We start from the raw sequence: 23,549 nt of genomic DNA on the forward strand, positions 1-23,549 counted from the left end.
TGCTGCTGTGAAAGCCATTGTCCCAAAGGAAGAGCCGGGAGCTGCTGGTGCTGCTGCAAGAGGACACAGGCAAGGTAAACGTGGGCCCTTAGCTCCAGCTGGAAAGAGAGGAACTGCAGCTGAGACTGGGGGAGAGCAGCCACTGCTCCTTGGGAATGGAGGGGGCAGCTGCACTGAGCTTTCCCCGTGGGATTTCCTGAAATAAGCACCAGTCCTGTTTTTGAGTTAGTGAGATTCCTGCTCTGGCATCCCCTCCAAAGCAGGGTTTTTGTGGGGCTCTGCCTTCGCCCCCACTGTGGGCCAGCATTTCTTTCCTTATGGGGAGCCCGGTGCCTGTCCAGGCTGAGGGAGCTCTCCTGTCCCATGGGATTCACAGGATCCCTGATCCCTGTCCCCGGCAGGGACACCCACGCTCTCTTGTGCCTCTGGCTTGGAGGTGCTGGTCCCCATCTCAGCTGTTCCCGGGGACATAAATCCACACCTGGGGTGAGAAGCAGGGCAGGTGTTTGGGGTTAACTCCTGGAGGATGAGTTTTGGCAGTGCCAGTGGTGGTGGCACGTCACAGGGCTCCTCGAGTGGCGCCTGCGGTTGGACAGATAAGCAGCAGCTTGTCCTTCTCCTTCCTGCCTTCTCCTTCCTGCCTTCCCTCTGCTGCTCCCTCTCTGGGATTCCTCCTCCTCTTCCTCACCCCATGGCGGCCGCATCCCACAGGACTCTGCTCAGGCTGGGGATGTGGCTGTGAGCTCTGCTGGAGTGTGGGGCTTCACCTGCACAAAGGTAACTCCCTACAGTGTGTCTCTCTGGGGCTATGTCCATCCATCCGTCCATCCATCCATCCATCCGTCCATCCATCCATGCACAGCACAGCTGCTCCCGCCCTGCTGGGAGCTCCCGGTGCAGCAGAGGCACGGAGCTGTCCCTGGCATGTGGAGATGCTCCCATCTCTGACAGCCAAGGAGGTTCCTGCCCCACACCATCCCAGGGGAGCAGGATGGGAGTTATAAAAATGCCTGCATTGTGCCTCTTTAATTTGACAGAGGGCAGGGATGGATGGGATATTGGGAAGGAATTCCTTCCTAGGGTGGGCAGGCCCTGGCACAGCTGTGGCTGCCCCTGGATCCCTGGCAGTGCCCAAGGCCAGGTTGGACGGGGCTTGGAGCAGCCTGGGACAGTGGGAGGTGTCCCTCCCATGGCAGGGGTGGAATGAGATGGTTTTTGAGGTCTCTTCCAACCCAAACCAGCGTTGGATTCTATGATGTAGGTAAATTCCCTTTTCAGTCTCCACTTACAGGGAACTCTGAACAACTCCTTTATATTTGTTTTCTTCTTTAATTTACGTAACTTTCTAAATTCTAATTTCTAAATTTCTAATTTCTAACCTTTAGAAACTGAAATTTCAAACCTGACCAGATGGAACCAGTCTCGGGCTAGAGGGGGGGCAGAGACTGACACAGGAGCTCTGCCCCCTTCCTGGGGGTCTCACTGCATCCCTTGAGACTTCCAGGAATTTATTTTTCATTCTTGCCTTAAGCCTCTTTGGGGAGGTTCAGTTCAGAGCCCGTACTCTGACCTCACTCCTCTCCTCTCCCTGGGGCTGCTGTTGCTCTTTGGACTGTGCCGGGTGGTGCTGGGGTGGTGGCACAGGTGGCACCAGGAGGAGGTGGCACAGGTGGCACCAGGAGGAAGTGGCACCGCTGGAGGCAGCCAGGTCAGTGTGGGCTGAGGAACCAGGTCCCTGTGTGGGCTCTCCCAGAGCCTGCACACAACAGGGAGGGCTCCCCAAAGCTCTGGGACAGGAGATGGGGTGTCCAGGGTGTGTCCAGGGTCTGTGGTCCAGCCTGGGGTAAAGGGCTTCGGCACCTCTGGTCATGTGCAGTTGTTTGTGATTTACAAAAGATAAATCATAAAATCTGGGAGAGATCTTTAAGCTTATCTCCTTCCATGCAGAGACCTTTTCCACCAGGGCAGGCTGCTCCAAGCCCTGTCCAACCTGGCCATGGACACTTCCAAGGACAGAGCAACCACAGCTCCTCTGGGCACCCTGCACCAGGGCCTCCCTCACAGGGAACAATTCCTCCCCAGTATCAAATCTAAATATCTTCTGATGCCTCCAAGGCCTTTGCTTGTAAGGTTGGAGTGAGATGATGTGGCTGGGGCTCTGCAGCCCCACTGGCTCTTTGGAGAGGTGACAGAGGGACAAATGTCTCCTGCAAAGACTCCCTGGGGTGCTCCCAGCAGTTTCTCTCCTAAAGCAGGTGTCGCTGCCACGCGTTCCTTTCACACAGGTGTGTTTTCCAGAGGACCTTTGGCTCGCCCCTGTGCCAGGCGCCAGCCCTGGGATGCAGCCCGTGGCCCTGCAGAGCCTGTCCGAGCTGGAGAGGGCCAGTCTGCAGGAGCTGGCACTGTTCCAGCTGCAGGAGAGGCTGCCCGTGGGCCACCTCAGTCTGGACAGAGGTACAGGGGACAGGGGGGGAGAGGACGGACAGGAGGGGAGAGGACAGGACAGGAGGCTCCTGCCAAGGGGGGCTGAGGCTGAGCCATTCATGCTGCACATCCCCACACCACAGCCCGGGGTGATGGTTATGGGGAGACATTTGTGACATATTTTGGTCCATTCTGTTTCTCATTCCTGCCTTGTTCTGAGCCCTGAAGGCCTGATCAGCCTGTGGAGAGGGTTGTGTGTCCGCAGCAGTGGGAGAACATGACCCTCCAACCCCCAAACTCAAACCAGATGTGACAACTTGGCGAGGTCTCCACGGGGATTGTCTGAGTGCCCTTGGGGTGGGATGTTTGGATCCATGGCCAGCACTAAGTCCTGATGCTGGAAAGGGGCTTATGGAGAGTGGATAATGCACTGACACATAAAAGGGTGGATAAATTTAGGAGCTCCACAGGAACTGAGCACAGAGGCCCTGTCAGGGTTCCCAGGGTTGCCTGTGTCCCCCACCAGCAAACCCAGAGTTGTGGTTCCCAAATCAGAGACTCCTTCCCAAATCCACTTCTTACCCACTTGATGTGCCTCCTGTGCCCTGGGCCATATTTTGGCATCCCAGCAGGGCAGGGGATGGCACCAGCTCACCAGGGCTGGGGCTGGGGTGCAGAGGGAGCCTGGGGGTCTCCAGCCCCCCTTCCACTCCTGGCACCCCAGGGCAGGATGGAGGCCCCAGGTCTCAGGATCCTCTCCCAGGATGGGCATCTCCCAGTGCCCAGCCTCACACTGAGCACCGACTGCTCGAGGGGGCACCCAAGTCTGGCTTCCCACCTTAATATCCCAAAGGTTTCATGCCATTAAATGGCATCACGGAGAGTCCAGCACAGCTCCCCTCTCCTTCCCAGAACTCCCAGTTGCTCCAGGGCTGCAGCCCTGGAGGACTTTGACCGCAAACATCCTGATTCCTTTTTTATTTTGTTTTATTTTGGGCTGTTGTGATCCAGCTTGCAGTGACACCCTGCAGCAGCAGCTCCCCTAGGGACCAGTGCAGTGCCAAAAAAAGCCCCAAACCCCAGTATTTCCTTCCTGGTTGGTCAGTGTGCTGCTGGATAATTTATGCTGTCTTCTACACTCATGTTCCTCATTCCAGCTGTCAGAGCTTTCCTCTAAGTCTTACAAAATAACCCAAACAAGTAGATATAAGCTGTTACTAGGAAGAGAATTCTTCAGGAATGAAGAGTACAAGCCAGAATAGGGTGATGTGTCCTGGAAGGATTTAGGGTGGGCAGTGAGTGAATTCTCAGTTCACTGCTGCTGGATGTGTGAGGTGGGATCCTTGCAGAGCAGGATGGGATTTCTGATGGTGTTTTGTACAACGTTTTATGTCTGTGCTCTAAAACATTCCCAAAGCCTTCTGGTATTGTCGTGTGCTGGGCCTATTATACATGTCATCTCACTCATGTTCCTCTCCAGGCGGTCCCAGCTGGGATGTCTTATTCCCAACAGAGATGTCTTCAGAGTGTTCTCAGAGACATGAGTGTCCCAAGCAGGATGTCCATCTCCGAGCTGTTCAAGAGGATTCCATCAGGCTGCCAGCTGGGATGTATGGTGTCTCCAAGCAGGATGTCCTCTGGGTTAAGTGTTCTCCAGGACTGTTGGATGTCCATCTCCTTAAAGGAGCCATGTGTTCCCAGGCAGGGATCATCTCGGTGTAGGCAGGTGTCCTCTCCAGCTTTCCAAGAGGATGTCCATCTCAGAGCTGTTCCCAAGCAGGATGTCATCTCAGGCTGTTCTCCAAGCAGGGATGTCCATCTCCAGGGCTGTTCCCAGGCAGGGATGTCCATCTCCAGGGCTGTTCCCAGGCAGGGATGTCCATCTCCAGGGCTGTTCCCAGGCAGGGATGTCCATCTCCAGGGCTGTTCCCAGGCAGGGATGTCCATCTCCAGGGCTGTTCTCCAAGCAGGGATGTCCATCTCCAGGGCTGTCCAGCAGGATGTCCATCTCCAGGGCTGTTCCCAGGCAGGGATGTCCATCTCCAGGGCTGTTCCCTGGCAGGGATGTCTATCTCCAGGGCTGTTCCCAGGCAGGGATGTCCATCTCCAGGGCTGTTCCCTGGCAGCTGCTGCCCACTGTGTGTCCCAGGGCACTCCTGGATCCCCTCAGGGCTGTCCCTCAGTGTCCCCTGGCTGGAGGCTGCAGAGGGACAGGGAGCCCATGCTGAGCCAGCCCCAAGATGCTGGTGCTGAACCTTCCCCTTTTCCTTGTAGATGGCTCCAAAGGCATGAAATCCATCCGGCAGAAGCTGGAGAGCTTCTCCAAGGAGAGGAAAGGTGAGCAGCCTCACTTGTACCTGGCTTTGGTCCCTGCTCTCAGGGGGAATGGGTGGTTTTTGGTGGGGTGGGATGTGCCCAAATCCAGTAGGATGCTTCATCACAGTTGTTCTGCTGTTCTTGGAATGGCACGAGCTTGCTGGAGCCTGGAAGGACGGAAAGGTGCGTGGAATGTGTGCAATGTGAAATGCATTCTCAAGGTGAACACCCACAAATGAGTCTATCTGCCCATTTTGCCCCACTCTTGTCACCTCCAGTTCTATCTCAGCATCCCCTGAAGGACCTCAGTGACAACCCTGGGCTACACAGAATCCTAGAGCAGAGCCAGGTGGGAATGACCTTCCCCACACCAGCACAAAACCATTCAAGGGTTTAAAACTACTGAAATTAATGCCTCATATTTTACTTAGTACAATGCTTAAACATATCAATCATTGTACAACATGCTGGTAGCAACTTAGCAGCTGTTTGATCTCTGTCTGTGGTAAAAGCATTGTATAGTTTCAGTCCTAAAAGTTCCCAGAGAGGAAGTGATACCATAGAAGCTTTATCCACAGCTGGAAACCGCTTCTGAATACATAATAGTAAGTCGTTTAACTCAGATTTTGAAATGTTGCAGGAATTAGATTTGACCAGATCTTTAAGGTTTTATAAATATCTCTAGGCAAATTGGACATCTTGTGTCCTAACACTTTCCCTGAGGCTTACCTGATGTTGAGCAAGAGGCAAGTCCTTGCTGGATCTCTGTCCTGACCGAGCCAGCGACGAGGGCAGAAATCCAACTTCTCTCTTCTTGCAAGAGTCATGATCCCAGGATTCATGCTTGTCTCAGCAACACTTCACAAAAGTGACCTCGGGGCTTTCTGGCAGGCCAGACAGTTTAGTTGAGTTATCTGCTCCTCACACTGGGCACCAGTTTGTTGGACAATACTGTTCTTGATCTTCAGATGGGGCAACTGAGAGGCGTTTTAAAAACTTTTATTCCATTTTCCGTCTCATGAGAAGGGTGAGACAGCACAGATGTTATCATTCATGCCATTACAATCAGAAACCAATCATTTCCTAATTACAATACACTATGAGTGTTTCTTGGCCTATCAGCTTTTTGCCACACCATGCTGTAGGTGCCTTAAAGCCAATCATCTAAAACTACCCCTCGTGGGTCCTAATACATTTTTGCTATTTTTATTTCTCTAAAGTATCTAGTCTTATTTGTAAGGTTATCTTTTGAAACTTTTTTCTAGCTCCATTTTTCTCTCAACAATATCTGTCTTATTCTGTGGCATTTCTAAGTCACCATTTCTTGTCTCAAAGTTTGCATACAGATGTACACCGTGTGGGCCTTCTGTTAGGCCCTGAGAACTCTCTACAAATCCATTTCTCACAGTTAGAATTTGGAAAGGATCTTTTGGTGATTTATGAAGTCGTTGCTTCATAGGTGCCATGGCATCTTGAGTAGCCATCAAAGGAAGGAAACTCCAGGAGAAACTGGGATGGGCTCCAAGCAGCCCACTGCTGGAGAGCAGGCCCCTGTGTCTCCTCCCTGTGCCCCCAGCCCCCCATTTCCCATGGGGTGCCCTCCCCCTTGGCTCTGTGGCACCCAGGCTCCCCCCACACCTTTCCTGCTCCCTGGGACTGCTCCAGGCGCTCCTGGGGGCAGGACACGGGGTTCATCCCTGCAGCTCCCTCAGTGCCGTTCCCTCCGTGCCGTGTTCCCGCAGAGTGCTCTCCCCACACCTTCGGCGTGCCGCTCGCCCAGGTCATCGCCAACGACCGCGCCTGCCGGCAGCTGCAGGAGGCCGTGGGCCGGAGCCGCCGCCTCTGCCTGGAGGTGGAGGCCACGGTCACCAGGTTCCGGGCCCAGAGGCACAGGAGGCTGGCAGTGGGCACCAGCTGCATCCGGGCACCCGACGGGGGCTGCCCAGAGGAGCCGCTTTCCCCAGTGCTGGTGGACAAGGGCTCCTGGAGCCAGCGGAGGGTATGGTCCCCAACATGGGCTGTGGTGGTGCTGTGGGATGGGGGCGTCCGAATTTGGCAATAAATGGGATTTTCCAGGATTTTTTTCTCACTGACCGAGTGGGTTGTGACCCAGGCTGGGCCGGTTCCAGTCTGTCCTCGGGGAAATGGTGATGTCTCCAGCCCCCTCAGAGATGGACTGAGAGGAGTGGGAGGACCCTCACTAGCAAAGCTCTTATGGAGATGAGGCTACCAGGGGGACATCTAAGGGTCCAGAGGGCAGGGTCAGATGGGATATTGGGAAGGAATTGTTCCCTGGCAGGGTGGGCAGGCTCTGGCACAGGTGCCCAGAGCAGCTGCGGCTGCCCCTGGATCCCCGGCAGTGCCCAAGATTAGGGTGGACACTGGGGCTTGGAGCAGCCTGGGACAGTGGGAGGTGTCCCTGCCATGGCTGGGGTGGCACTGGGTGCTGCCCTTTCCCAGAAACCCGTGAGGTCACGGCAGTGATGGATCTGTGGGGTCATTCCTCTGCTCCACCCCAGGGGGCCATGTCCGTGGATTCCATCACGGAGCTGAGTGACAACACCTCCGAGCTGCTGGAGGCCCTGCAGCTCTCACACCCCCATGAGCTGGACCCTCGCAGGAGCCGCGGCAAGAAGAAGCAGCTGAGCCTGAACCCCATCACCTGGCAGGTGCCACGGATTGTGGACAGGTGCTGCACCCACCTTGAGACTCACGGTAAGGGCTGGAGAAACTCCCTGAGTGTGGCCACCAGGACATCCTGGCTGACCACCCCCAAGGTGGGAGGAAGGCCAGGTTTGATGGGCACCATGGGTGGACTCGATGGTCTTGGACGTCTTTCCCAACCTGAATGCTTCTGTGAGTCCTGGGGCAGGGCATCTTCCAAAAAGCCTCCTGAAGGAGAGTCCTCTGGGTTGGGTGCAGCACCAGAGGGGGATGTCACTGAGGAGGGAATGTCACTGTGTGTGTCAGTGATGATCTCCTGGTTCCTCAACCTCTGCTGCACATCCAGCCCTTGCTCACAGTGACTGTAGGGATGGGATCTCCTCCTTTCCCACAGGCAACCCAAGGAAATCTCATGGCTCCATAGCCTTTCCTTTTCCTCACTGCCTGGAGAAGGGAAAGCCATGCAAGAGAAGCCCTGCCACAGTGCTGAGGTGCTCCCAGGAGCAGCCTGGGTGGCAGGGAGCAGTGGGAATGCACAGCACTAACATCTCTGTCCCCCAGGGCTTCAAACTGTTGGCATCTTCCGTGTTGGAAGCTCCAAGAAAAGAGTCCAGCAGGTAAAGGGAGGCATTCACTGCATCCTCTGGCTGTGCCTTGTCGGGGATAGAGGCTCGTGTGGATGGGGATGGATAGAGCTGACATTGGTGTGGAGAGGCCTGAAACAGACTAGAACTCACTGTGATTTTCATCCTTCCCATTTCTTCCATCTCCAAGCTGAGGGAAGAGTTTGACCGAGGGCTGGATGTTTTCTTGGATGAGCATCAAAGTGTTCATGATGTGGCTGCCCTGCTCAAAGAGTTTCTCCGGGATATGCCTGATTCCCTGATTCCCAGAGAGCTCTATGGAGCCTTCCTCAGCACAGCCAGTGAGTACCTGTGGAGCAGAACCTGCACAGCCACAGGAGGATTTGTGTTGGGGGCACCTCTCACTTGGGCAGGTTGCTCCGAGTCCTGTCCATCCTGACTTTGGACACTGCACTTCCTCACCACCCTTCTTTTCCAAAGCTTCTGGGATGGGTGTTGTGCTCCCATTACACAGTTACTGTAATCAGTGGATTTGGTGGGAGTTTTGTTTGATTTCTTTTGAATTGGACTATAAAAATCCCTCTGCTCCGTGACAGTCTTTGGCTGTGTGGCTGTACAATATCCAACACCACCAGAGCTCTGGCTGGGTTCTCCATCCCATGGGAGGAAGGGTGGGACAGCAGTCTGGCTCCCACCAGAGCTCATTCCCAACATGTGGAGGAGGGCTGGGAGTGCCGGGTGGGCTGTGCCCCTCACTAACACTGCTGTCCCCAGGCCTGGAGGGGCAGGCCCAGCTGGACACGCTGCAGCTGCTGCTGTTCCTGCTGCCCCCGTGCCACAGTGACACCCTGCTGCGCCTCCTGCGCTTCCTGGCCCGGGTGGCGCGGCACGCCGAGAGCTCCTGGGACCCCGAGGGCCGCCAGGTGAGGCTGCTGCTCCTGAGGGCTGCCCTGGACAGGGCTGGGGCTGCTGCGAGCCTGGGGGAGACAACAAATCCCTCACGGAATCCCGGGGTCATTGTGGTTGGAAAAGGTGGGAATGGGATGAGTGTGTGCTCCAGCACCTCGAGCCCTTTGTGCTGGCCCTGCCACCAGCTCAGAGAGGACCAAACTGGACCCAGACCAACCCCTCACCCTCACATCGCCCTTGTGTTCCTGCCCTGGGGTGGGTGAGGACATCCTGGAACATCCCATGCCACTCCATCCACAGTCCACAGGTTCCTTTGGTGCTTCCTTGTAGATCCCTGGGAACAAAATGACAGTGTCAAACCTGGCTACAGTCTTTGGTCCCAACATCCTGCAGAAGGAGAAGCCTGGAGAGAAAGATGCTGGTGCCCTGAACTTTGAGGACAGTGCTGCCATAATCCTGGTGCTCCAGAGGCTGATTGAGCACCACCACTCCCTGTTCATGGTAAGCTGGGCTCCTCAGGGCAGCCCCTCCAGCACCTCCTTCCCTCTGAACTCTTGCAAGAGCAGCAGGGGAAGGATTTTGTCCCTGTCAGAGATGCACACCTTGGTCTGTGCCCATCCTCTGGGAAGGCTCTGGCTCCACCCTCTCTCTACCCTCCCACAGGGCACTCGCAGGCAGCAGTAAGAGTCCCCTCAGGTCTATTGGAATGTGACATTTCAGATCCCCAAAAAGCCTTATAGCCATTTTTGTGGTCTGCAGGGAGCCAAAGAACTGGGGATAGTGGAGGGAAAGCAGGGGCTGAGATCCTGCAGCCCCTGGGAGGTGTGTAGGGGGTGACACCAACATGCTGGCTCTGTGACCACGTCCTGGGCTCCTTCCTTGGCTGCCTCTGCTCAGCCTCCTGCCGAGAGTGGCCCCACGAGTGAGCGGTGTGGCCGTGTGTCCCCAGGTGTCCCCAGAGATGCAGTGTGACGTGCTGAGGAGGCTGTTCCAGACAGACCCCGATGTCATCGAGTACCTGCTGCGCAGGAAGTTCCCTGATGTGCCGTAAGTGCCTGAGGGCTCCTCCGGGCACAGGGACAAGTGACAGCACACCCTGCTCATCTTCCTCCAGACTGCTCCTTCCTGCAGCGCCCTGGTCACGGCTCCTCAGCTAAAGCCCTTCACACTCCACCCTTCCCATCCTCTGGAGCTCCCTGCTCTCCCTGTTTGCTCCCCAGCCTGTGCCAGCTCTCTCCAGAGCTCTCTCTCTGGTATCCACACAGCTCCTGTCCAGCCCCTCCCCTGCTCCTGCCTCTCAGCGTCACACGCTGATTCCTGCTCCACCACCAGCCTTCTCCAAACCTCTTCCATCCTTGGTGTCCGTGTTTCACTGCAGTCTCTGCCTGCCCCAGGTGTCTGTGTGGGGCCACCAGCTCTGTCCATACATCCACATTTTGGATGGGGGGGGGGGTGCAAGATGGGACATTCCCACTGAGGCTCAGAACTGGAGCTTGTGCCCTTCCCTAAGGTTAAAGGTGGTGGCTGAAAGGACCTCACGTCCCATGAGCTGGGTCTACCATGGCACATAATGCAGGAGGGGGTTTGCTCCCTGGGGTTGGAAGTAAGGAATGGTTGAAAACAGGGGATCATGAGGAGCAGGGGATGCTCAAGAGCCTTCAGTAGAGCTGGTGACTCCTCAGAAACATGAATTGTCCTGTGGGAAGGGTTTTCCTGGACCACAGGCCACTTCCATACCAGTTTGGATGGGGCTTGGAGCAACCCTGTCTAGTAGAAGGTATCTGTGCCCATGGACTAGATACTCTTCAAAGTTCCTTCCAACCCAAACCTGGGATTCTGTGATCCATGCTACAGCTTCTTGTTTGTCTTCACATTCCTCTTGGGACTGTCTGGAGATGGCAGTCTTTGGGATCACTGCTTGAGCCCATTTGGGAGTGCAGTGGGCAGTAGAAGCATTTGCTAACAGCATCTCTCTCCTTTTTGCTTCCTTAGGAGCCCAGAGCCTGAGGATCCCAGGGAGGAGCTGGCTCTGTCCACACCGCCTGGCTGGACACACAGCCTGGAGCGCGGCTCGGTCTGCTCGGAGCTCTACAGCAGCGTCTCCTTCCTAAACCTGCATGTTGGCATCTAGCCCTGCCCAGGCTCTCTGGACACAACCAGGCAGCTTTTCCCACAAACCCCAGCCCTTCCTCACTGTGGGGGCAGCCCCTGTGCCTGTGCCCGGGGGGCAGAGCTGCACTCGGGGGTCACCTGCCAGGCTGGCACCTCCCTGCGGGTGCAACACTGCCACATCCTCAGCACAGCCCTCCCTGCCACCCCCTCCCCACAGCACCCTGGGAATGGAGTGCCATCCCTACACCTGCAGGGAGGACAGGCTGAGGGAGAAGAGACGGCTCAGAGGGACCTTATCCACGTATCCAAATGCTTTTGTAACGGTCTGGAGGGACAGGACACGGGGAATGGCTTCCCACTGCCCGACAGAGAAATTGGGATATTCATGGGATATTCAGAGAAGTTCTTCCCGTGAGGGCGGTGAGGCTCTGGCACAGGCAGGGACACCTTCCCCTGCACCAGGCTGCTCCAAGCCCCATCCAGCCTGGCCTTCTGGCCTTGAACTTTCCCAGGGATGGGGCAGCCGCAGCAGGGCACTTCTGGGGACAAAGCAGTACTTCTGCAAACAGTATTCCATATTCCACCACAGCCTGCACCCAGTCCTGATCTGAAGGCACCTAGACCTTGTCAGGTGCCCTGCTCAGGCTGGGCTCTTATTTTGCAAAGGTCCTTTCCCTGCAGATCAGAACAGTTGGGATGGGTGGAGAAGCATTTCCCGAAGGAGCCTGTGCTGTGAGATAGCTGGTGAGACCCCCTGGGAGCTGATAAGCTCCAGAGAGCAGCAGAGCTGTTGTGTCTGGAGAAGCAGATAAATTTGGGACACCATGAGGCTATGGAGGGTTCCAGAGGCCACGGGAATACTTGAATGTCAGCTGTGAAACCAACATTGGTCCAGCCACTGCTCTGGGTGGGATTGTACCTGCTGCAAGAGCAGCCCCTAGCCTTTCAAATTCCTTCCTAGGGTGGTAAAACACCAGCACAGGTTGTCCAGAGCAGCTGTGGCTGCCCCCTGGATCCCTGGAAGTGTCCAAGGCCAGGCTGGATGTGGCTTGGGGCAGCCTGGGACAGTGAAAGGTGTCCTTGCCCATGGCAGGGGGTGGAGCAGGATGGACTTTAAGGTCCTTTCCCACCCAAGCCGTTCTGTGATTCCATGATTCTAGGATGGACCAGGGATGCTGACACAGGAGGCAGCTCTTTGCAGGAAAAGCCCTGCTGAATTTCACTTCCCCCGCACCATAACAGGGGTAGGGGGGCACGGGGAGCTCCCTGGGAAGCACCAGCTTTCCCTGGCTGCTGCAGAGCCACCCAAGTGGCCGCGGGGTGTTCATCCCTGGCAGCGTTGATGCGATATTGCTGCAAACTCCGCTTGAGGGCAGCCCGGCACCGGCCTGGCCCGGCCCCCGTGCGGCTGCACCGAGACTCTGCTGGAGCCGCTCCGTTCCAGCCTCACGAAATGAAATAAACCCGCTGCCCAGCCAGCTCACATCTCACCGTGGAGCCTTGGCGTTGCTCTGGACCCGCTCTGCAGGGGCTGGCTGGCTTTTGCTCCGGGTTCTGCTCTCAGGGGCTCCTTGCCCCTGCAGGCCTTGGGGGTCACCTCAGGAATGACAGGGGAGGTTCTGCCTTGATCCTACCGGATCCCCAGTGCTGGCACAGGAGGGGCTGCTGCTGTTGGGGGTCTCTTCTTGAGGGGGGTGGTTGCTTTTGGGGCAGTGGTGAATGTTTGTGGGAGACTGCTTGTGGGGGGTTGGTGGGTCTCAGGAGCTGGTCACTGTTTTGGGGCTGATCACTGTTTGGGGCGTCATTCCTGTTTAGGCAGCAGTTGCTGGTTTTGGGGGTAGTTGCTGTTTTTGAGGCTCCTGCTGTTGGGGAGGTTCTGGCTGGTTTTTAGTTCCAGCCCCACCAAAGCCCCTTTGAGTCCCTCAGACCGGCAGGGCAGAGCCAGGCCTAGGGCTTGTATGAGGGTACAGCAGGGAGAATCTGCAGGAGTGGGACCGGCTGTTCAGATCCATGGGTGGGTTTAGAGTCAACAGCAAGGACAGCAGAGCCTGAGCTCCTCTTTTTTAAACCACTGTGTCTCCTTCATGCTGCTCACCAGGATCCATGACAGGGCCCAGACACAAAGCTCTGGGCTTGACAGCTCTCTGGGAAACCTGTAGGAGAGAACCATGGAACCGCTGAGGCTGGAAAAGCCCTGCAAGAGCACCAAGTCCAGCCATCCCCCAGCACTGCCAAGGCCACCCCAACCCCTGTCCCCAAGTGCCACATCCACACGGCTTTGAAATCCCTCCAGGGACGGGCACTCTACCACTGCCCTGGGCAGCTGTGCCAGGCCGGGCAGCCCTGTCCATGAGGAATTTTCCCTAATATCCAACCTGACCTTCCCCGGCGCAGCTTGAGGCCGTCTGTCCCTTGTTCCCCGGGAGCTGAGCCCCAATCCCGTGTTCCACCTCCTGTCGGGGCTTTGAGGGAGCGAGATCGGGCGGGGGCGTTCGGGGGTGTCTTTTAGGGGGTGTTTGTTCAGGGGTGTCTTTTAGGGGGTGTTTGGGATGTTTGTTCGGGAGTGTTTGTTTGGGGTGTTTATCGGGGGTGTTTGGAGGTGTTTGGGGGGGTGACCCCTGAGATTCCCCCGGTCCCGCGCAGCCGTTTGGGGGCGGAGCCTCCCGGAGCCCCCGCCCAGCCCCGGTGCGGGGCCAAAAGCGGCGGGAGCGGAGCGGGAGGCGCTGCTGCCGCGGGACCGGAGCGCAGGGAGCCGAGCAGCCGGTGAGTGCCGAACCGAACCGAGGCGGGGATGCCGCCCCCTCGGAACCCGCCAGGGGCTCCGCTCCTGGGTCCCCCCGCAGCCTCCGGGCACCCCCGGGAGCGGGATGGAGCCGGGGGTCCCGGATTGTCCCGGCCGGGGATTGTGCCCTCCTCCGCTCCTCCGTGTGCCCCAGCCTGGCCGGAGCAGCTGGGGCTGCCCCTGGATCCCTGGCAGTGCCCAAGGCCAGGCTGGACATTGGGGCTTGGGGCACCCTGGGACAGTGGAAAGTGTCCCTGCCATCCATGGCTGGGATGGGATGGGCTTTGTGCTCCCTTCCTGCTCAAACCCTTCTGGGATTCTATCGAGCCTGAGTAGCACCAGCTCTTACTGGGCTGGCCGCAGCCCAGCTGTGGGATGAGCTGGGGGGAAGGCTGAGCTGTCCGAGGAGCCGGGTGTGCTCGGAGCAGCGCTGGCACTGCCTGCACAGCCGGCACCTGGAGCCTGTCTCTGCCCCATCCCCAGCCTGGGCTGCTCCCGAGAGGCTCTGGCTGGCCCTGCCTGCCAGGTGGGTACCCCAACACCCCCATGTTGCCCCCAGCGATGGCTGAGGAGCTCAGTGAGCTGCTGAGAGAGTTCGACGAGGTCATGGAGGACTTTGACCGGGGCCCTGCGAGTCAGTACCAGCAGCACCTGGAGGAGCTGAAGAGGAAAGCGGGGCAGAGCGTGTATGACAGTGGCATCGATGAGCTGGAGAGTGAGTCTGGGCTGGGGTGAGGAGCCCTGGGGAGGATGGCCAGGGTGGGAGCTCTGTGGTTCCTCCATGGAGCACATCTTCCTGCTGATGCTGCCTGACTCAGCCCTGGAGGGCTGGATGAGCAATGAGGGGATGACCATGGATACTGGCCCAGGACCTGCCAACATCTCCCAGGGCTCCTGATGCTGGGCAGGCTGCTGCAGGACCCTGAGGGGCTGGGGATAACCCAGTTCTCTGTAATAACCCAATCCTTGCAACTGTGCCCAGACAACCTCTGGTGGTCTTTGACCTGAGAAAGAAACTCAGTTCCATTTTTCCAAGCATTCCTAGAAGCAGGGGAGGAGCAGATGGGGTGTCCAAGAGTGTGCCACCCTGTGCCATGGGCATGATCGGGCCGTGTTCCTGCAAAATGTTCATCAGGTGCCTGTGCCCAGGCCAGGGACTGATGCTCTGTCTCTGCAGGTGCCAGCACATCCCCAGGAAGCAGCCTCAACTCCAGTGAGGAGCACCTCAACAGCCCAGCTGACACGTATCCCACCAAAGGTGAGCCTGGCCCCATCCAAAGGGGTTTGCAGGGCTTCCTTCTCTGTGCTCAGCTGGGCTTGGCAATGACTGCCAGCCCTGGATTGGGGGGTGCCAAGGGGGCCCTTCAGAGTGGGAATGAGCCCTTGTATCCTGGCAGGAGCCTGGAAGGGGCAGGAGTTGGGTTGGGATTTTCCCAGTTGAGGCTGGACTGGCTGGGACAAACACAGCTGGAGCAGCTGTGCTGGGAACAAGGGGTTGGGGTCTCTCCCCAGTGAGAGGGGGAATGGGGAGACCTGACCGTGTTTTTCCCCACTAGCAAAGCTTGGAGACACGCAGGAGCTGGAGGAGTTCATCGCAGACCTGGATAAAGCCTTGGAAGGTACATGCCCAGCCTTGGTCCTGGCACTTCCCACGGGATGGATGGGACACCTGGGCTGGGGCTCCTGTTGATGGTTTTGGGAAGATGCACAGAGACCTGTGCTCCTCTGCCTGCAGCCTCCCTCCAGCTGCTGCTCAGAGGCTGCTCTTTACCTGGGGGGGAAGGTGAGCAGGAGGAAAGAAGGGATCTCCCCTTGTGGTGTATCCTAACCTACCCCATCAGGAGGGAGGAGAGTGGGTCGGTGTGGTGGCAGGGAGCCTGTTGGTGATGCTCTCCTCCTCCAGATGTTTCCCTCCTGGTAAGAGCCTGGGGGTGTCCCTGTGGGAGGGGGTGATGCTGTGCTGGGCATTTCTGGCCTCTCTGGAGAGTTTGGCTGCTCCCCAATGGCTGCTGTGCTGGGGAAACCGAGGCAGAGGCCACTTCCTCCCGCAGCGTGACAGGCTGGAGGCAGAGAGAGCCTGGTTAAAAAACTTTTCCTCCCACGCAGACTGAGTAAGGCACAGTTCTGCTATCTGTTCCCATCCCTGGTGTGCAAAATGAGGTGGCTGCTGGGAAGTGTTCCTTTGCAGGCCCCAGCCATGTTGGGAGGGAGGGAGGGGACCAGAGCTGACCCCCTGCCCCAGATTTCTGCTCTAACCCTGCAGACTGTCACCATGTTCTGTGTCATCCTGCAGAGATGTGAGCTGTGCTGTGCGGTCTGGAGAGGAGCAGCCCCAGCCCTGAGTCTCCCTGATGCTGCCTCTGCCCCCCTGGCTGGGGTGGGGATGGCTCTGGGGACAGGGACAGGCGGTGGGGACGGATCCGGCCGCGGGACGATGGTGACAAGGCCCTGCCAGCACCAGGAGGGGACAGCCCTGGGCAGGACCTGGCCCTGCCCTGCACGGGGTCTGGTGGCTCCAAGGGCTCTGGGGGGGAGCTGGGCTGCTGCTGAAGCCCCGAGAGGAATTTTGGGGAAGATCAGCTTGCAGGACATCAGCGTGACATCAGTGTCCCCTCCAGGCTGGGAAGCCTGGTTCCTTGGTGGCATCTGTCACTGCTGACCTTTGCTTTGCATGGGGAGCCCCAAATTGGACTCCTCTCTGCTCCCCAAGTGCCTTTGCCCCAGCTGCTGCTGTAAATACTGTAAAAATATGTTTTGTGCTGTACAAATGGTTCTGTGAACAGGATTTTAAACCTCTGCCTGTCTGTGTCCATCTTTTTCCCATTGGCAGGGTGGGAGCAGGGATGCCTGGGGCTGCCAGCTGGTGGGACTGGCACTGGAGAAGGGGGAAACCTCAGGGAAGCAAGTTCAGCAGCACATGCCTGGCTAAAGAGGAATACCAAGAATCTTTGTCCTGCCTGCCCATGGCACTCGGCCATTGGGGAGGCAGAGGGTGCAGAATCTGTGCCTTCCTCCCCTGCCAGGGAGATGGGCACTGCCTGTCGTCCCTCTGGCATGGAGGGCCCTGCTCCGGGGCTCCTGCTTCCAAAGGGAGGGGCTCTGGTGCCACTTCCCCTGGATCCTGCCCCTGTCAGCAGCCCAGGAACAAGGCCCAGGGATGTGGGTTTGCAGCCCTCTGCCAAGCTGAGCTTTGAGTGAGGCTTGGCCGTGGATGGGAGGATGGGTCCCCCTGGGATTCCCCTCTGGTCCTTCCCCTGGAGTTTCCCATCCTGGGAGGTGCCACCAGGATGACAGAAGAGGAACCTGTGGCTGGTCCCCCTTTCTCTCTGTGATCCTCACGTGGAGTAAGGGCACATGTGGCTCCGCTGCAGCTTGTCTGAGCAGGAAATGGGCAGTTTCAGTTTGAGCCCTCATCCCTGGTGCGTGACTGCTGAGCAGGAGGATTTCAGCCACCCTCTCTGCCAGCCCCAGCACACAGTGCTGCTGAGGAGGCTCTGAGCACACACGGACCCCAGCCTGGTAGTGCTGCTCCAGCAGGAGGGTGGCAGCCCCTGGGCAGGGCCAGCAAGGGGACACTGGGCTGTTGCTGTCCCCATGCTGTGTGATGTGACCACTGATGTCTGTCCCAAATGGACCCCGAGGGGCAGCCAGGAGATGGGAGTGAGTGTGTGCCAAGGTGGTGGCACCCAGAGATGCCTGTGACACTCAGGGATCTGCCTGTGACCTTCTGTGGGGACACACAGCCCCCGTCACTGGAGCCAGGGTGGTGTGGGGACTGTCCCACTGTGCTGATGGCAGCAGCTCCTGTGTCACTGAGGGCGTTTTTCCCCTCTGAGTCACTGCAGTCAGCGTTTTGCCCTCCTTGTTTTGCTCTGACTCTGGTGTCTGCTCCCCCCACGGTCCTGCTCTGCCCCGGGGCTGCACCAGCTCCTCCCCAGCCTGGGCAGGAAGGGGCTTTCACCCCACCCCAGCCAGCACGGTCCTGATGGTCAGCAATGATGACAGCAATGATGACAGCAATGCTCGGGCTGTCACTATCCCCAGGTCCCATTGACCCCCTTCCACCCCCACAGCAGCGGCAAATGTTGCCAAGTTACAGAAATAAATATTTTCCGGCCCCAAATGTGCTGAGGCCGATAACCCCCGCAGCCACAGCACAGCCCTGGTGGCGCTCTGGGGGTTTGTTTGTTGTGGGGGTTGCCAGGAGCAGGTTGGGGTGTCACCCCGGGCTCCCCCAGCCCCTTGGGTTCGGGATGGGTGGGTGGGAGCCGCCCCTGTCCCATGGCTGAGCTGTCCCATCAGCACAGGAGCCTCTCCTCCCCCAGTGACACAGACCTCAGCATCTGCTCGGGGTGGGGCTGGGGGCCCAGGGGGTGTCACTGGGCACAGTGCCAGGGGTGACACCTATGCATGGGGTGACAGAGGCCCTAATGCCAGCCTGTGCTGACAGCAGATCATCCTAAACCTCCGTGCTGGGTGGAACCTCCACCCCTGGAAATATTCCAAAACATGTGGATGTGGCATTTAGGGACATGGATTAATGGTGGCTTTTGCTGTGATGGGGAAACAGTTGGACTCGATGGTCTTGGAGGGCTTTTCCCACTTAAATGATCCCATGATTCTGTGGCTTCTGCGCATTGCTGAAGCAATGTACAGAACTGCCTTTGGGCACAGGGGCTCTTCTACAGGGACAAGGGGTGGATTTTCTTTCCTGGGAACCCCAGCAAGAGCCTGGGGACACACCAGAGTGGCCGTGAGATGGAGGTTGTGACATCCACTGACCCATGGAAGAGCAACTGTCCAAGGGCTGTTGTGCAGCATAGCAGGAGCCCTGACCTTGCTCCCACACTCATGGGGACACAAGGCTGAGGGGCTGGGGGGTCCATGAGGGAGGGTCTGGTGTGTAGGAATGTCTGTGGGTCAGAGGGTCCATGGCTTTTGCAGGCTCTGTGGCCCTGCACGTGCCCTGGAGGTGCTGCAAAATCAATCAGTGCAAACACGCACGTCCTGCAATACAGGCAGTTCCTCCCCAGGGTCCTGCTCCCCACAGCAGGAAAAGCATCCAAGGCAGCCCTGGCCAGGCTGGAGTGGGGCTGTGCTGTGCACAGGGCCACCAGCGAGGCTGTCACTGCTCCCTGCTGCGGTCCCCAAGGGCCCCCGGGGGTTTGCTGAGGAGCAGCGGCAGCGGGAAGTGGTAACCCGAGAGAGGCGGCTGCACCCCCAGGCCCGGCTGCCACAGGCCCAGCTCCCTCAGGCCCAGCTCCCCCAGACCCGCCTGCCACAGGCCCAGGTCCCCCAAGCCCAGCTCCCCCTGGCCCGGCTCCTCCAAGCCCATCTCCTCCAAGCCCATCTCCCCCAATCCTGGCTCCCACAGGCCCAGCTCCCAAAGGCCCGGGTCCCACAGGCCCAGCTCCCCCAAGCCCAGCTCCCCCAATCCCGGCTCCCCCAAGCCCAGCTCCCCCAAGCCCATCTCCCACAGACCCGGCTCCCCCAGTCCCGGCTCCCCCAAGCCCAGCTGCCCCAAGCCCAGCTCCCTGCGACTCCCTGCAGCCCACAGGGATGTTTGCCGTCAGAGCAGGCAGGTGTGTGCCCCACACTCTTTCTCCCATGGTCCCCAGTGAGCCCCTTTTCCAGGCTGAGGGATGCAGCTCTAGCTTGGAGCAGATCTCCTGCCTTCCTGGGGACCCAGATGGACCTGCTGGGACGTGGAGGTGACAGCTTCGTGGAGGTGGCCCTGGCTGGCAGCCAGTCACCTCCTTCCTGTACTGCATGGAGGGGATCACTGAAGGGACCACCTCAGGGCAGGTGCTGCCTGTATCCCCCTGCTTTCCCCCACTCTCAAACCCCCATGAAAAAGGGATGGAGGGATGTGTCCCTCAAGGCAGGACCACCATGCACAGACCAGGGGGCTGATGGAGCTGGAGAAGCTCCTCACCCTGCCCAGGTGTGACGTTCCTCAGTGAAGCTGCTCCCACCTGGAAGGATCTCCCCAGCCACTGAAGGGGCAGAAAGAGTCGGCAGAGTTCCCCTAAAAGAAGTTGTTGCCACACGGCAATTTGGAGAGGAACCTCAGCTCTCTGGGGAGGGGAAGTCCCTGGCTGCCCAGACAGTCTGGCTGTGGTAGTGGAAGAGGCTGTAACTATTTTGGGAGACAGCCTAACCCCAGGGATGTCACAGGCTTTCTGTCCTGTAAAGCCCCCTCACGTATTTTTCTGGAATCCCAGAATGGTAGGGGTTAAAAGGGGTTAAAATTTTCCTTTAAAGCCTGTCTTGTTCCTCTCCCTGCCATGGTAAGGACACCTCCCACTGTCCCAGGCTGCTCCAAGCCCCAGTGTCCAACCTGGCCTTGGGCACTGCCAGGGATCCAGGGGCAGCCACAGCTGCTCTGGGCACCTGTGCCAGGGCCTGCCCACCTTGCCAGGGAACAATTCTTCCCCAGTATCCCATCCATCCCTGCCCTCTGGCAGAGAGAAGCCATTCCCTATTGTCCTCTCCCTCTTTGTTCTTGTCCCCAGTCCCTCTCCAGCTCTCTTGGAGCCCCTTTGGGCTCTGAAAGGGGCTCTGAGCTCTCCCTGGAACTTCCTTTTCTCCAAATGAGTAGTCCCAGCTCTCCAAGCCTGGCTCCAGAGCAGAGGGACCCCAGCCTTTGGAGCATGGAGGGATTTTTCCCCATTTGCAGGACAGGGAGAATTTGGGCCCTTTTGGGCTTGCCAGGGATTGCTGCTGCACCTCAGGGCTGGGAGGATCCTCCGCAGTGCTGGGACTTCGCCCACTCCTGGTGTCCCTGGGGAGCCTCCGTGTGACCTCCAGCTGCCCAGGGGAGGGGACAGGAGAGTTCCCCCTGCCAGGGACCCCAGCCCCAGGGATGGAAGGAGAGACCCTCCGCGCAGTGCCTGGTGAGCGTGCGGGCGCTGTCAGCAGGGGTTGGTGTTTCCTCCGGCCCTGTTCCCTGCTCAGCCTCTGACCTCATCCCGCAGCTATCCAAAGAGACAATGGCGGTGGCGGTGGCCAGCACGGTATCCTGTCCCCTCGTGTCCCCCCCGGCCGGTCACTTCCCGGGATTGTTCTGCTCCCCTGGCCGGCCTGACCCCCGGGAGGGGCAGGGATGAGCCGGTGGCCGCTGGAGCTTCGCTGGGCTGGAGCACGGCTGGGGCACGGCATGGGGCAAGGAGAAGTCGTCCTGCCCCTGAGCTTCCTCCTGCCACCCTCTGCTCCGCCAGGAGCTGCCCTGAGGCCACCAGCCCCGTTCCCATCCCAGACAGAGCCCTGGGTGTCACGGGACGAGCCTGAGCCGGCTCGGGGTGAGCTCAGGAGCAGAGCAGGTATTGTCTGTATCCTCCTGCTTATGGGAGCGGGGTCGGGGCTGCACCGGGCCGGGCTCCCTGCCGGCTTAGCGGCCTTAACCTCAGAACAGAACCCGTTAATCCAACACCCAGAGGATCCAGCCCCGTGTCACCGTTCTCTGGCTCCAAGCCTCCATTCAGGCAGGGGCTGAGCCTGCAAATACCCTCCTCACCATAATCCCCGATTTCTGTGCCCAGAGGCCAGCAGCTTGCTCCAGCAGCGATCTTTGGACCTGGAATATCTGCTTGTCCCCATGTAATTCTTCTTGTTTTGGGAGCACAGTGCCCAGCCAGGCTCCTTCATTGCTGTGTCCCACCTGTCCCTCTTGTGTCCTGCCTGTCCAACCACTGTGGGGAATGTTTAGATTGTAAAGTTCAGCTTGTAAAGCTGAATACTTCAGATAGTAAAGTTCAGCTCTTTTCCCATTTGGCTGTGATATTTACTTTTTTTGGGATGTGTTCATAGAATCCAAGACTAGTTTGGGTTGGGAAAGAACTTAAAGATCCAGTTCCACCCCCTGCCCTGGGCAGAAACACCTTTCCACCTTCCCCCCTTGTCCAAATCCCAATGTCCAGCCTGGCCTTGGACACTTCCAGGGATCCAGCTCTGGACACCTGTGCCAGGGCCTGCCCACCCTCCCAGGGAAGGATTTCTTGCCAATATCCTGTGCACCCTGTCTGTTTGAAGCCATTATTCCTGGCTCTCTGCTGGCTCCAGCTGCGTTCCCGCTGTCAGCCCTGGATGGCTGGTGCTGGGTGGGCATTGCTGGCAGCCCCTCTGTGCAGAGACCAGGGGGATGAAGCATCGTGCTGCTCATCCCTGCAGCTGTGCACGCTCTGGGGCATCCCTCCTCCCTCCTTCCCTCCTCCCTGCATGCTCTTGTGTGTCAGCTCAGACCCTTCTGATCCCTCTGCGATAGCAGCTCTGGCCTGGCACTTGTACTAGGGGCTGCACCAGGAGCTGGTTTTGTCCTCCCTGAGGGTTGCCCTGGTTTGTCCCAGCCAGGGAAGTAGCAGGGAAAGCAGCACCTCTCCCCTGGGTGCCCTCTCCAAGTGGGGTGCTGGATCCAGGGCGGCCCAGAGCATTCAGGGATGGCTCCTGGAGCTCCTGGAGTGCTTTGGGCTGAGTTCTGCTGGCATCAGGTGGGGTGGGAGACGAGCATCTGCCATAGCAGCAGAGCCAGAGGGCAGTGGGTTCATCCTGGAATGATGCCTAGGGCCTGTGCAGGGAGCTGGGGGGACCCTGGCCAGCTCCCCCTGGCCACGTGTTTCCAGCTCCTGCTATTTCAGGGCTTCCTGTTTCCCTCAACAGAGTGCCTTCCTGGCAGGCTGGGACCAGCCCGGGGCTGTCCCTGCCTTGCTGGGATGGGGCTGGGCTCCATCCAGCCAGGGGGATTTGTTCTTCCTTCTGCCGGTGCTCCTGAGCATGGAAAACAATGGGCAGGAAACGGGGATGGGGTCTGTGTTCCTCCCCCTGGAGCAGCCCAGCTGGGGGGGCTCAGCCCGCAGAAAAGGAGGCTCAGGAGAGACCTTTCCCTGCTGGGAGGGTGCAGCCAGGTGGGGATTGCTTCTCCCAGGTGACAACTGGCAGGACAAAAGTGTGCCAGGGGAGGTTTAGGTTGGATATTGAGAAAATTCCTTCATGGACAGGACTGCCCAGCCCTGGCAGTGGTGCCCAGGGCAGTGGTGGAGTGCCCGTCCCCGGAGGGGTCACACAGTCCTGGGAATGTGGCACGTGGGACATGGGCTAGTGATGGCCTCGGCAGCTCTGGGGTCTTGGAGAGCTTTTCCAACCCCCAAAATTCCACGGATCTGTGATCACTCCAGGGCTTCGTGCAGCTTTGGGTGGTCTCCCAGCGAGAACCGGCCACGTTTCCAGACCCGGAGGGGAAACGAGCGGCTTTTGAGGCAGCCGCGGGTAACGGGAGCGCCGGGATGCTCCTGCCCGGGCCTCTGCTGCCCTCTGGTGACCCCAGTACGGGCACGGGGACACGGGGGTGCCGCTGGGACACGGGGACACAGGGCGGGCTCCGTGGGGGGACAAAGAGGGGGCATCACTGATGGGGGCCTCTTCTGGGGAGGCCAGTGGCGGTCAAAGATGGGGGGGTCAGTGATGGTGGTCAGTGATGGAGGGTCAGTGATGGTGGTCAGTGATGGTGGTCAGTGATGGGGGGGTCAGTGTTGGAAGGTCAGTGATGGAGGGTCAGTGATGGAGGGTCAGTGATGGTGGTCAGTGATGGTGGTCAGTGATGGTGGTCAGTGATGGGGGGGTCAGTGTTGGAGGGTCAGTGATGGTGGTCAGTGATGGTGGTCAGTGATGGAGGGTCAGTGATGGAGGGTCAGTGATGGGGGGGTCAGTGATGGTGGTCAGTGATGGAGGGTCAGTGATGGAGGGTCAGTGATGGTGGTCAGTGA

General features: G+C 58.6%; 2 protein-coding genes across 2 annotated transcripts; both read left to right on the plus strand.

Moving 5' to 3' along the window:
- Positions 1-2,321: 2,321 nt before the first annotated feature.
- ARHGAP36 (Rho GTPase activating protein 36) lies at positions 2,322-12,477 on the plus strand. Its single transcript, XM_064712789.1, has 10 exons — positions 2,322-2,454; positions 4,699-4,761; positions 6,483-6,739; positions 7,260-7,455; positions 7,966-8,021; positions 8,179-8,329; positions 8,763-8,911; positions 9,228-9,398; positions 9,847-9,944; positions 10,890-12,477. The coding sequence occupies exons 1-10, from the start codon at positions 2,340-2,342 to the stop codon at positions 11,026-11,028; spliced, it is 1,395 nt and encodes a 464-aa protein (XP_064568859.1). The 5' UTR covers positions 2,322-2,339; the 3' UTR covers positions 11,029-12,477.
- Positions 12,478-13,647: 1,170 nt separating this feature from the next.
- Positions 13,648-16,587, plus strand: LOC135447699 (regulator of cell cycle RGCC-like). The gene is made up of 5 exons (XM_064712790.1): positions 13,648-13,772; positions 14,351-14,506; positions 14,969-15,049; positions 15,348-15,410; positions 16,085-16,587. The coding sequence occupies exons 2-5, from the start codon at positions 14,353-14,355 to the stop codon at positions 16,090-16,092; spliced, it is 306 nt and encodes a 101-aa protein (XP_064568860.1). The 5' UTR covers positions 13,648-13,772; positions 14,351-14,352; the 3' UTR covers positions 16,093-16,587.
- Positions 16,588-23,549: the final 6,962 nt, after the last annotated feature.

Source organism: Zonotrichia leucophrys, chromosome 4A (assembly GCF_028769735.1).
Source record: "Zonotrichia leucophrys gambelii isolate GWCS_2022_RI chromosome 4A, RI_Zleu_2.0, whole genome shotgun sequence".
NCBI lineage: Eukaryota > Metazoa > Chordata > Aves > Passeriformes > Passerellidae > Zonotrichia > Zonotrichia leucophrys.

Excerpts from the sequence above, each read along its gene's own strand:
- ARHGAP36 (XM_064712789.1), top strand. The coding sequence starts at position 2,340 with ATGCAGCCCGTGGCCCTGCAGAGCCTGTCCGAGCTGGAGAGGGCCAGT. Across the intron at positions 6,740-7,259 it reads GCTCCTGGAGCCAGCGGAGG|GGGGCCATGTCCGTGGATTC; the intron begins GTATGGTCCCCA and ends GCTCCACCCCAG. Across the intron at positions 9,945-10,889 it reads AGGAAGTTCCCTGATGTGCC|GAGCCCAGAGCCTGAGGATC; the intron begins GTAAGTGCCTGA and ends TTGCTTCCTTAG.
- LOC135447699 (XM_064712790.1), top strand. The coding sequence starts at position 14,353 with ATGGCTGAGGAGCTCAGTGAGCTGCTGAGAGAGTTCGACGAGGTCATG. Across the intron at positions 14,507-14,968 it reads TGGCATCGATGAGCTGGAGA|GTGCCAGCACATCCCCAGGA; the intron begins GTGAGTCTGGGC and ends CTGTCTCTGCAG. Across the intron at positions 15,050-15,347 it reads TGACACGTATCCCACCAAAG|CAAAGCTTGGAGACACGCAG; the intron begins GTGAGCCTGGCC and ends TTTCCCCACTAG.